Source organism: Falco rusticolus, chromosome 1 (assembly GCF_015220075.1).
Source record: "Falco rusticolus isolate bFalRus1 chromosome 1, bFalRus1.pri, whole genome shotgun sequence".
In the NCBI taxonomy this organism is placed as follows: Eukaryota; Metazoa; Chordata; class Aves; order Falconiformes; family Falconidae; genus Falco; species Falco rusticolus.
The window spans coordinates 2,919,441-2,932,134 of NC_051187.1; the positions used below are offsets into that span (position 1 = coordinate 2,919,441).

Here is a 12,694-nt window from a genome sequence, read left to right on the forward strand (position 1 = left end):
TAGCTGCTTATCAGATGCAGAGGAGCAATAGCTGGATTGTTGAGTGACTTTTTTTTGTTTCGGTTTGGGCTTTTTGGTTTATTTTAGTGGGGTGGGGCCTTGGAGCATGAATGCCAGATGTGCTTGTGTGTGTCTTTTTGCCAAAGCGGTGAGAGTAAACTTGTATCAAATGGTACCCCAAAAGAGGAGCCTTCCCATCACAAGAAAACCTGCTGACACCGGCCCCGTTACTCCTCCTGCGCCCGTGTTAGTAGTGATATGATCTTCCCTGCCCCGTCTCCCTAATGTTTTCATCTCGTTTCCCCGTGTGGCGTTTAACGCAGCCCCCAGCCGGTGCAGGGCCCCCCAGCCCCAGGGCGCGGAGGTAAGGCGTCCCTCCGAGCCAGCGCGGATGCATACCCCATATGTTAGTATTTGAATTTACCTCTGTGCTAGGAGCTGGCTCTGGGCGCCACCAGCCCATCGCTAACATCTCCTCTCTCTCTTGCGCCTGCCTCGGGGACCAGATTTGTCCTTCGACATCTACGAAGGGCAGATCACGGCTCTGCTGGGGCACAGCGGCACCGGGAAGACGACGCTGATGAACATCCTTTGCGGGCTGTGTCCGCCGACTGACGGTGAGCTCCTCCACTCTTAGCAGGCTTTGAGTACCCTGCTTTTGATAAACCAAAGCCGTTAGCCTTTATGGTTGTTCCGGGATGCACTGAATTTTTCTCTGGATAGGGTCTGGAAAGAGTCTGCTTTAGATCCACATCCTTGTTATCCTGCTCTCTGGCTGTAAAAAAACCTCTTGGCTGATGGCTCCTGTGTTTGTTTTGTTTTGTTTTTTAAGGGTTCGTCTCTGTCTATGGGCACAAAGTCTCCGAGATCGATGAAATGCTTGAAGTGCGACAGATAGCCGGGGTGTGCCCTCAGTCCGACATACACTTTGATATATTGACTGTGGAGGAGAATCTCTCCATATTCGCTGCAATTAAAGGAATCCCTCAGAATGATTTGATACAAGAGGTAAGTCAGCTGGGCACAGACGTTATCTTACCTGATCGTTTTGAACCAGTAAGGCAAAACACCCTTACGTTACACCGGTATTTCCTTAAGGCAAGTTTGCAGGGAAATGCTGCTTTACAGTACAGTCGACAAAGAGGTGCAGACAGATACTTGTACAAGAATAAACTCTCAGTTTTTCCTATGAAACTAAAATGCTCATGAAACATTTTAAATCCTAGTGTTTGTGTTCAAGCATAGACACCTTTTAACTTCAGGTTTGCTGGAGCTAAAGACCCTACTGTTGATGTACCGGCTGGTTTGCAGGGTGCACAGTTCAGATACAGGATACACGGGGAATTAGGAGCAGTTCATTTGACTGTTGGTTATTAATAATCTTGTTTAAAAAATCTGCTTTTTTTAAAAAAAAAATAAATGTGCTTTTTCTTATGTTTTGAAGGTGCAGAAGGTGTTGCTGGATTTGGATATGCAGCCCATCAGAGACAATCAAGCTAAAAAATTAAGCGGGGGGCAGAAGAGGCGGCTGTCGGTGGGAGTTGCTGTTCTTGGGAACCCAAAGGTGCGAGCGATGGAGACAAACCTGACTTGCTGTCACTAACACACCCAAGGGTTGATGTCTCTTGTCAAAACCGACTAATAATACGTAAGATGCAGAAATTGTTCCTTTGAGTATCTGTCTCTCTCTTTTTTTTTTTTTTTTTTTTTTTTTTCTTCATTTGTGGTTTTAAAAATACCACTTCAACAGCTCAGCCTTTATGCTGGGGGATGCTAATGGCTTAGGTAGTGGCAGTAGCTCTGGGTTTCATCTCTCTGTGAAACCACAGCGTGACAGGTTTGATGTCATTTCTGGCAGGTGACATTTAGTCCCCAGCAGTGAACCTGTTGGATACGTTCCTCGCAAAGCTGTCCAGGCACTTGGCACGGGGCTGTGGACGGAGAGTGCTTTTGTGTTACAGATCTGTTATTGGTGCCCTGTAAGAACGGTGGCTGCTTTGAGATCTGTGTTTAAAAATGGTGTGTATGACAGTCCACCGGGACTTGAATATAATAACATGTGTGTGTATTTAATCATCCCTTAATAGATGGACTGCAGCCGTAGCTAAACATAATTGTATCAGAAACGGAATGAAAGAGACGATGGCATTAACTTACTATGTGATTTTTCCATTTGTTGGAAGAGGAGATGAATTTATTCAAAGCACAGTGAAGACAGCTGCCTTGCTTACGCTAGGATGTTTCCTGCATGTTTTCGAGGACTAATTAGCAGGCTTCAAACAAGAAGCCCTGTATCTGTTACTTGGGTAGGATTTCCCACGGTTGATTCCATGCACGCGGATATGGCTTTGCAAACGCTTCCTGGTTTTTCCCAAAGGTCTTGTTGCTGGATGAGCCGACTGCGGGTATGGATCCGTGTTCGCGGCACATCGTCTGGAACCTTCTGAAAAACAGGAAAGCGAATCGTGTGACCGTTTTCAGTACCCACTTCATGGACGAGGCAGATATCCTCGCCGGTGAGTGCCCTGGGTACCGGCCGGGGGGCAGAGGCAGAACAGCAGCAGCAGCCACGGAGCAGAAAGTGATGCTGCTCTAACGGTGGAATACAGCTTTGTTTGAAATACATAGTTGGGGTTTGAAACAAACTGACAATTGTGTGATTCAGAGGGCCTTCTTGATTTTTGTTTCTAGATCGTAAAGCTGTGATTTCTCAAGGGATGTTAAAATGCCTTGGATCTTCTCTCTTTCTCAAAAGCAAATGGGGAATTGGCTACCGCTTGAGGTATTCTTTTTCTGTGGTATCTTCTATGTGACATGATGTCTCTTTTTTTTTTTTTTTTTTTTTTAATTGTTTTCTGTTTAAAATCTATAAGATAGCACCCCCTGGCCCCCAAAAAAATCCTTTCATCGTGTTTGTGCTGAAGGTTTGGCGCTCTGCAGGCTGATAGTTCCGATGTGGGTGTAAGGAGAAAAGCAAGCTTTAAAACCCCAATTGCTCATCATGTGTTTTCTCAGTATGCACATCGATGCCTATTGCAACACGGAAGCTACAACTTCGCTGATAAGACAGCACATACCTGCGGCCAGCCTGATCCAGGAGAACGACGAGCAGCTCGTGTACACCTTGCCGCTCAGGGACATGGACAAGTTTGCAGGTATCGATGTTTGGGTTGCTCTGCAGGGCTGAACAGTTGCAGAAGAGAAATCCTTCAAGCATGGCCACAGCCTGCAATTCTTGTTAAATTGTCACTTCTTTTTTGTGGTTTATATATATAAATACATATATATAAAATATATATAAATATATACATGTATTTTTTAATATATATATATATGAGAAAAAACCCATTGGTTGGCTGATTTGTCTGCCGCTCAGTCAGCGAGGTCTCTTCCAAGGGGGCTGCGGTGTGTTTAGAGGGACGTGGTACCCGACAGCAAGTGCTGGGGAGGTGCCTTTATTTAGCAGAAGGGTGAAGAGACCCTTTCGCCTGAGAATCCCCTCGTCCTGAAGAAGCATCCTCTTACCACAGAGCATTTTAATGGGGAGGGCTGCCCCCCAGAGAGCCTCAAGTCCTACAAAAATCAATCCCCCTTGTGACCTGTGTAGAGCCTTGTGTCGCTGCCTTGAAATTCACTGGCAAGAGGGAGCGCAGAACAGATGTGTTGATTTCACTAGATGGCAGCAATTATCTGATCAGCCCTATACAGGGCTCCTTGTTTACCTCCCAGGAAAAAAATGGAAGAAACAGTGTGTCCTTTGCGCTGTGTGGAAAGCTAGGGGAGAATCAATACTGATGTGAAAATGCAGCTCATATTCCATAAATGGTTTTTTCCCCTTTGCATTTAACCAGTTAATAATTTATTAGTTTTACCTTTAGCAGCCACTGCGTGTACTTTTGAAAAACAGACGTCTTTATGCAAGAATGAATCCATTCCCCCAAACTGTTTTAAGGAGGAGCTGAGGTCGGGAATATGCCTCAGCCACTGGAGCAGAAGTTGTGGATCTGATAAGCATCATCGGATATCAACTGCTCTTCCCATTTTACGCAACTGCATTTTCCTTCAGTGTGACCTTGGCTCTGAAGCTCCTCATTTTGTCAAGTCCTTCACTTCATAGGATTGACAGGAGCCTGATAGTATTTTTATCCAAAGGTGCTAAGAAGTGCTCTCACTCTGAGCATCATTTTGGTTCTTCAACCTATGCATGCTGTCCAGGTTCTCCTGCCCGGTTAAGCTGGCTTTACTGAATCTGGGTATTTATTTTTTTATATATGAAAAAATATAAAATCACTGAGTGGTTTTATTTGTAAAATCTCTTTGTGCCTGGGCAGGGATCTAGGTAGGACGAGCTGTCCTGCAGTCCCTGTGGGTGATGTTTCCAGGAAAAGGGGCTCTTGCAGCTAGCTGGGAGGCAGTTCTGAGCCCAGGAGCTTTAGGATGCTGAGGTGGTTTTCATAAACACTACAGCGTTGGGAAAACATGCCCCGTCTCCCATACCCGACCACAGAGGTTGAAGTTTTGTGCTAAAAGGAGCTTATCCCTCCCTTGGTCCTCAAGCCATGACCTGTGTCTTTGTAATTAAGCGACCATATTTACACGTTACCAGCTCATTCCTACCATGCAGAAGGCTTTAGGGATGCCTCTGATGTGCTTGAAGATCTCTCGGGGGGTGATGTAACCCTGTTTCAGAGCAACCACTCTTTCCCTTCTGTCTCTAGGCTTGTTTTCTGACCTGGATATTCATTCCCACTTGGGCGTTATCACGTACGGCGTTTCCATGACGACGCTGGAGGATGTCTATCTGAAGCTGGAAGTTGAGGCAGAGATTGATCAAGCAGGTGGGGTGGCCTGTGGCTGGCTTCCTGGTTCCCTCCTATTTGATTTAGTCTTAATTAGCGTAGAACTGTCCACGCCACATCAGTGCCAGCAAGAGTTTTGCTATGAAGGTAAATTATATAAAAAAATCCTCTCGTGGAGCACTGCACCCAGCAGTGTGGGGCCCCTTCGGTCTCACGGCATTCCAGGCTTTTGAAATATTTAACATGAAAAAGCAGTGAGCCGAGCAGGGAGTGACTCTGGGAGGATCCAGGGGAAAAGCTTTTTACTGGCTCTCTCTGCAGTAATTAATTTTTCATCCAGTGTACTACATCGTAATTCCTTTGCTTTGCAGTTGCACTTTTTCTGGCTGGCTTTTAAAAATGTACTTTGTTTTCCTAATGGAGCTTACTTTAGAGAAATTGTAAATGCAGTGTATAAAATTTATTCCCAACTTCTGCACAAACAGTATTAGCAGCCTGCGCTTAAGGCTGAAATAGCTGTTGTTGCTCTTCCCCTCCTTTCAGTTAACTTTCAACTCAAGTGAAAAGTTGGGACTGCTTAATATTACTCCAGAATTAACCAGTTGTTCTTTTGATGTCAACTTCGAATGGTTTAAGCCATCTTGATCTCTTTAGAGCTTTCTGTGTGATACAGACGAGTAAACTGTCCTGCTCTGCAGGGTCTCTGCGTGGGTATGAGAGTTTAACAGCTCAGTGTACTGGGATGGAATAGTATGGGCACGTACGTAGGGCAGCGGTGTGAAACCGGGGCAGGTCTGCACCTTTTGAGTGGCAGAAATTTCTACCATCTGCCTTCAGTGCCCGCTGTGCGTGTGGTTCAGGGCTCGGGGGTAGCCCAGTGTCATTGACCTTGGGGCTGAGAGGCTGGGCTGGGGTGGGCTGGGTGGCTGACACAGTAGCGAGGGGAAGGAGTTGCTGGCCACCCAGCCTCTCCAGCCCTGCCGTTTCAATCGCATAGCTCTGTCGGAGCATCGGGTTCATAGTTCTGCTTCTCTTCTCTTTCAGATTATAGCGTGTTCATTCCCAGCAAGTGCAGGATGAAATGGATACAAAATCCCTCGACGCACATGGAGCAGAGCCTGCTGATGCTCTCGGAGACGAAGGTGCCGGCGATGAGCAACACGGCCCTCTGGAAGAAGCAGGTTTCCACCATAGCGAAAAGTTCAATTTCCTTAGTCTCAAGCGGGAAAATAAATGCGTGAGAGTGATGTAAGTACCGGGGCTTTCTCCTTTGTATACAAAATCCTCAAAACCTATTTGAATGAAACCAGAGAGGCAGGATGCAATTAATTTTTCTCCCATAGTTGCATTTAAAATATAAGAAGCATGAAGCTGTCTGTTACTGTTGAAAACATGCTTTTTGGGGGGAGAGGGAGATGTTGTTTTAATATCATGTACATAAACTGCATTGGCTTCTGCTGAATTTTAATAAACCCGAAACTTTTTATTTCTTTCAGGTTGTTGCTTTTTCTGATTTTTCTTATCGTTCAGATTTTATTGTTTTTCATACACCACATCATCAAAAATTCTGTAGCTGCTATCAAACTTTCCCCAGATTTGTACTTGCTGAAGCCCGGAGAGAACTATCACAAGTACAGGAGTCGTCTGCTGCTGCAGAACTCCACAGGTAGGGGAGCAGGGATGCTGCGCGGGGCAGCTCCTGTCTCCAGCTCTCTTTAACGCAGCATGTCACGTGGTGGGGAAGGATGGTGTGTGATGCTTTTGGGGCTGGGGTCAAACTTTTTCCTTGGAATTAACCCAGATGAAGAGTTTCTAAGTACCCAGAGGTGGCAGAGAGTGAGCATCCTTCATGCCACGGCTGGTAGCCTTGTGCTCGCTCTGTTGTAAGATGGTCCCTGTGAGGGAACTGGCCGGACAGACATTTAGATACATCAAGATTAAAATCCTGTTACGAAGCATTTTGGAAATGCCATTTTGTTTCCACTTAGGATGCTTTAAAAGCGCGTAGCAGCAATCCAGGCAATAGAAATGAGTGTCTATTTGAGCTATCGGGGAATTTGTGCTTAATACAACTTAATTTCTCTGGGTGCCGTGTCGCAGTGCCGCTGGTTTCCAGCTTTCTTGGCTAATTCTCCGTTCAGCTGAAACTTTGAGTATCCTGATAACGCTTGTTGGCAGCTCCACTTCCTCAGTGCTGCATTTGACTTGCACAAATTAGTTGGAGAAAATAACTAAAAAAACTTTCTTGAGTTCTTTGGAGGTGGTTGAGTGGGAAGCAAAAAAAAAAAAGAAAAAGTCATTCCTGTTGTTCAAAGTAGCCGAGAACTCTTTGGGCATGATCTTTCATCGTAGGGTTGTATCAGTGAGGAAACGCGTCAATAATTTTGTGTAAATACTCCCAGCTGATGGTAAGTGATCATGTTTTCTCTGTCTTACACCAGAATCGGATATCGATGACATTGTCCGCTCTCTTGGGAGCATGAACATACTCCTGGAGATGTTCAATGACAGCGATTACATCGCAGCTGCACCTCACAGCGCAGCTCTGAACGTGCTGGACCCTGAGGGCAGGCAGGTAGGACGGACAGACTGGCGCAGCCGCATCCCTCGGGAGCAGGCACGCCGCCGGGCAGGGCTGGTGGTGCCGTACTCCTGCCTGAAAGGCACCGATTGAGGTATAGAATCAAATGGTGCCATGTACTATTGCTTATACAATAAGCCTGCAAAAAGGACTTGTATTGACAGGATGGAAACGTTATCAAAATAACTGTTTTTCCATAACGATAATTATGGTAGGCTAATAAAACTTCCATCCCCCTTTCCTGCCCACAAGGATACAAAAACCCAAGGGAAATATTGTACCTCGCAAGAGACCTGGCATAGGAATTTATTTTTTTTTATTATTATTTACGTACACTAGCTGAATTACCCAGTTTGACAGAAGTATATAATTCCAGGGTGCTCTCATGCGTAAAGAAAAATGAGTTTCTGGGATTGTAGGTGTTCGTTTCAGTGTGGCCGCTGCAGGAGTGTCAGAAAGATGTGTGCGTGGGGGTCGTATTTAATCTCCAGCAAAGGAACCGCTCTGCAAAATGCCAGCTCTGTCTCTTGTTCCCATTTTTATTCATTGCAAACTGTTAATATTAGGGTGACTGTGCAGCCCTAGCCAATGCGATTTTTGCCTGTCTGGTTTTAAATGCATTAGCAGGAACATACGAGTGCGGGTCACTGTGTTTTGTTGTTCAGACTGTGATTGTCTGGAGCGTCGTTTGTCATAGCATTGCAGTTGCGCAAAACATTCTGGGAATTTATTCCAAATAATTTCTTCTCTGTGAACACGACTGTTCTCCTGAACTAGGCTACACGTTATAGCCACCGTGAGCTGCCCAGAGTTCTTTATGCAGAGATTTTCCTCGCTTTGCGGTTAAATCAAGCCCATAGGAGAGCCCTCGCAGGGTATTGCCCTTCGTGCAGAAGAATTAATGTGGTGTATACTTTCCTCTCCAGAACTATGTTTTCGCGGTCATATTCAACAGTACCATGGTGCATTCGCTGCCGGTTTTGATGAATATTGTCAGCAACCTACTGCTGCGCAGTTTAAACGTGACGGAGAGCATCCAGATCTGGAGCAACCCCTTCGTGCAGGTGAGCAGCACCTGTGGCTGCAGCGGGGCAAAACCCACCCTTAACCACGGGGTGGGTGGCAGAGCATCCCTGGGGGGAGAGGGAGGGGGCAAAACCACGCCGTAAACAAAGGGAGAAGCTGTGGGGACTGGCTGCAGCACCGAAGGCTGCGCTCTGCACCGCGCTGTCGGGAAGGATTGGGCCTCAGTAGGCAAACCCCGTGGAGTAAGTCCTTGGTGGTGTGGTATGGATGCTTGCAGAATGTAAGAGGATGTGAAAGGTGCTGTGATTTTGCCCTGCAGCTTGTGGAAGTGGAGGAAAAAAGGGCTTGGAACGAGGGTGTCCTGTTGGGAATTTGTTATGGGTTTGTTGCGGGTTACCTGCAATTGTCGGAGGCTGAGCGCGGGGATGCGGGAGGTCCACTGCCTCCCGTGCAGCTGGGGTGGTCTTGAGGAGAGGAGAGGACCTCCTGCAGGAGATAACTGCTGCAGGAGTTGATTAGAAACATAAATACTCCAAAACCTCCTGTGGGTATTTTCCTTTATGCTGCAGCTCAGATGATCTTGAGATAGACAGGACACATGTTTTAGCATTTACAGTCACGTTCCAATTCTGAGTGGTTTTTGGTCACGCACATTCTGGCATTGAAGCCATCTGATTTATATTTCAGAACCTTCCAGACACAATTTTCAGACTGGAGATCTATTTTGAAGCTGTGTTACTGGGAATCATTATTACCGGAATGCCACCCTATTTTGCCATGGACAATGCAGAAAACCATAAGGTAAACTCCCAGGTGTTGATTTAGAAACTGCACAAGAACGTGAAAACCTTGGGATTTGGGGGGGAAATCGAGAGAGGTGTTTTAAACGGTGTCTTTTACCATGAAAGGCAGCGTGGATGTGACTGCTGTTTGCTGCCTGGGGTAGAGCAGGTTTGGGAAAAGCCCTTTTGCTTTCCATGGAAAGGCGCTTTGCTCCTGCGGTGGCTAAAATCAGCAATAACCAGGTAACGTGCTGGTGCCACATCAGTGTAAAAGCAGTGTGTTAGAGGGAAAACCAAGATCCTGCTTGCACACCGAGGCAGATTAACACAGTATTAATTTTAATAAATCTTTTATTAACATTGCATTTTCTTTTCCTGCTGCAGATCAAAGCGTACACGCAGCTGAAGATAGCGGGGCTTTATCCCTCCGCTTACTGGACTGGCCAAGCCGTTGTCGACCTCCCGCTGTTTTTCTCCATCCTCGTCCTGATGATCGGCAGCCTCTTCGCCTTTCATTACGGCGTTTATTTTTACGTGGGCAAGTTCCTCGCTGTGGTGAGTGTGGTGAGGCCAGGAGCACCGGGGGGATGTGAGAGCATGGTTAGGTTGTTTTCTACAAGTGTTTTATTTTCCTTAGATGGTTCAGCAGATTTTTTCCAGCCAATATACGTGGAAAGTGCCTAATTGAGGCTGCTGGTGCAGAGGCACTAGTCAGGCTGCACCAAAGGCAAAATAGTACGAGTTTTCATGGGGAAAAATATATGCAAATTTTGGAGTTTCGTTCAGAACTGGAATAAAATGGAGCTTAAAAATAGCAGGATCTTCCGAGGAAATGCTCCATCCTTTTTTGCCCTGCTCGCTCAGCCTGCTTTGTGCTCTTCACTGCCGATTGATATTTGCTCCTTTTGTATCAGCGTGCTGCTAACGACAAGGGTACAGTGACTTTGAGCACAGGCCGGCTCCACAATGAATTGCAGCATGTGATTAAATCAAAGACACTGCAAGTCTTCATGTCTTTTATATTCAGAGCGGGCTTCCCCGAGATATTGGCTGTAATTGAGAGGAATCATATTTTCCTAGCTGCTTTCCCAGAAGCTCGGAGTTAATCGGGTTTGGGATGTGACCGTCGTGCTGCAGGGCTAGTTTTCTGCCAGTGCATCTACTTTTATTTTAGTTTCTGTGAAAATGCTGAGGCTGAAAGGGGAATTTCTAGTATCTGCCAAAATCTTCAGGTCGACATTTATGGGAGCCTGTGGTGTTTTTTTTTAAAAAAAGGGGGGAAATGGTTTAAAGGAAGCTAGGAGACGTTCCTTCCTATCCACATACTCTTTTATTTGTGTCTTTAATAGTATATGCTGTATATACCAAGGTGGCAAAACATCAAATTAAGTTACAAAAATGAATGCAGAGTTACGTAGCGCACCTGAAGTATTTCCAGTTGATACTTACGCAAAAAATTCACCCCTGGGTTCTTGCTGTACATTTCCTGAGAAACCTTTCCTATCTCCGCAGATTTTTTGCCTGATCGGTTATGTCCCGTCAGTCGTGCTCTTCACTTACGTTGTCTCCTTCACATTTAAAAAAGTCCAGAATACGAAAGAATTTTGGTCATTTATATTTTCAGTGGTGAGTCATTTTATCTTGATGTTGGTTAGCTAGGGAGGCTGGTTATCCACAACAGGCTTCTCGGTTATTTTTATTTAACTGCGTGTCCTTAATGCACGAGAAATTTGAAACGTTTACCATCATCTCTGTATTACTGCCATATCCTACGTGATAAAAGCTTTTAAAAAATGTGCCTCAAATTAGATAACTTATGCTTAGAGAGTCTGAACTGCATGAAAATGGACTTTTTTTTCCCTTTTCTTTTGTACAGACGGCCTTGCTCTGTACAGTTGTCACTGAAGTGGCCTTTTTTCTGGACTTTTACCTGGTAACCACCATCCTGCATTACGTCTTCTCCATCTTCATTCCTATTTATCCCCTTATTGGCTGTCTGATTTCTTTTATAAAGGTAAGGGGACACAGGACATCCTCTCCAGAACACTTGTAGGTGGTTGGGATCGAGTGTTAATGATAGCGGGGCAGTGCTTCGGTGCCTGGTGGTGTAACACCATCCATAGCCGTTTAACACGTGAAAAATAGCAACTGCTGGTGACAAGTCACCTTTTTCCTGTAAGCAAAGTGTTGCAGTTAAAATAAGGAAAGAAGCAAGTCTTCCATTAAATACCTAAAGGAAAACCATACATGTCTCAGCCTGTGGGCTGAGCCGCCCCAGTGATGGGCGAGTTGGGAGTTGGTGGCGTTAAACCGGGAGCAGCCCCCGGGACTTCAGTGGAGTTTTCCTGGTGTCAGACTTGCACAGGCAGGGTCTCTGCAGACCCTCTCAAAGCGCTGGAGCGACATAACTTACCTGACCGATCCGAGGTGGAAGCACGGTGCAGAATACGCGCTCTCCGGTGGGTGCTGGGGTACCTGAACGTGGGGTTTCTGCGTTGTCAGGTCTCGTGGAAAGGCAAGGAAAAGAACGGAGGATACTACGACCCCTGGGACCGGCTCCTGGTAGCAGTTGTAGCTGTAAGCACGGTTATTTGATTATCTGCCGTATTTGCTGTAGAGAACTGCTGATTCCTGCTGGGAGGCCCCTTCTGTTCAGGCATCTTTATTAATAAAGATTGGATGTAATGCTGAGCATCGCTGGAGCCTGCAGCTTTTGCAGCCTGTTGCAGCACGAACAGTCTCAGTAGAGCTGCTGTGCCTGCCAGCTCGACATCTGCTGCTTCAATGGTCTTATTAACGATGCTAATGTTAAATTCCGATTATTGTGGGAGTCAGTGCTGATGGAGCAAGAGCTCCAGAGCAGGGGACAGTCCCTTCTCCTTCCAAAACACCCAAATAATTATCATTAAATTAAAGCAGACTCCGGTTGTGCATCCTCAGTGTCAACCCACTGAGCAGCAGCGAATTATATATTTCATCTTTGCGGATACATCAGCACTTCTGTGGTGGTGAGGAGCTGGAGCTTCTTGTCACTCATCAGACTGGTGGGATCACCTGCAGGGTCACCTATAGGATCAGCAGCCTTGGAGGGGCTGGCAGCGCTCCAAGTAACCAGAACTGTATTTGTCTGTTTTAGCCCTATTTGCAGTGTGTTGTGTGGCTCTTGCTGCTGCGATGTTTTGAGCTGAAGAATGGAGGGAGGACAGTTAGAGAGGATCCGTTTTTCAGGTGTGTCTCTGTTGAATAGACTTCTAAAAAGTAATAGTCCAAAGAAGCTGTTTTTCGAAGTGACGCTGATGATGAAACTGGAGTATGCAGCCTACAGCTTTGGGGATACTGCAGAAAATAAAACACCTTTAGTTACATCCCATCCCAAGTTGCTAAAGAATTTGTTCTCCTGAGTTCAGTTTTCTAAAATTCAGTCACTGACGTGCAGAAACAGGTTTTGCACTTCCTTTTAAGTTATAACGGTGTAAAATTGTGACTTTGGTAAGATCATCCCCTAT

At 45.8% G+C, this 12,694-nt stretch overlaps 1 protein-coding gene across 1 annotated transcript in view; it reads left to right on the top strand.

Moving 5' to 3' along the window:
• The window catches only part of ABCA5 (ATP binding cassette subfamily A member 5), a 34,244-nt gene that overhangs the window by 12,492 nt on the left and 9,058 nt on the right, over positions 1-12,694 (top strand). Inside the window, 18 exon segments of the mRNA XM_037404741.1 lie at positions 507-617; positions 833-1,008; positions 1,445-1,564; positions 2,378-2,516; positions 2,692-2,782; positions 3,016-3,155; positions 4,719-4,838; positions 5,844-5,995; positions 5,998-6,047; positions 6,296-6,465; positions 7,241-7,374; positions 8,307-8,444; positions 9,094-9,207; positions 9,573-9,743; positions 10,701-10,814; positions 11,065-11,202; positions 11,691-11,765; positions 12,325-12,416. Coding sequence (XP_037260638.1) covers positions 507-617; positions 833-1,008; positions 1,445-1,564; positions 2,378-2,516; positions 2,692-2,782; positions 3,016-3,155; positions 4,719-4,838; positions 5,844-5,995; positions 5,998-6,047; positions 6,296-6,465; positions 7,241-7,374; positions 8,307-8,444; positions 9,094-9,207; positions 9,573-9,743; positions 10,701-10,814; positions 11,065-11,202; positions 11,691-11,765; positions 12,325-12,416 — 2,245 coding nt within the window.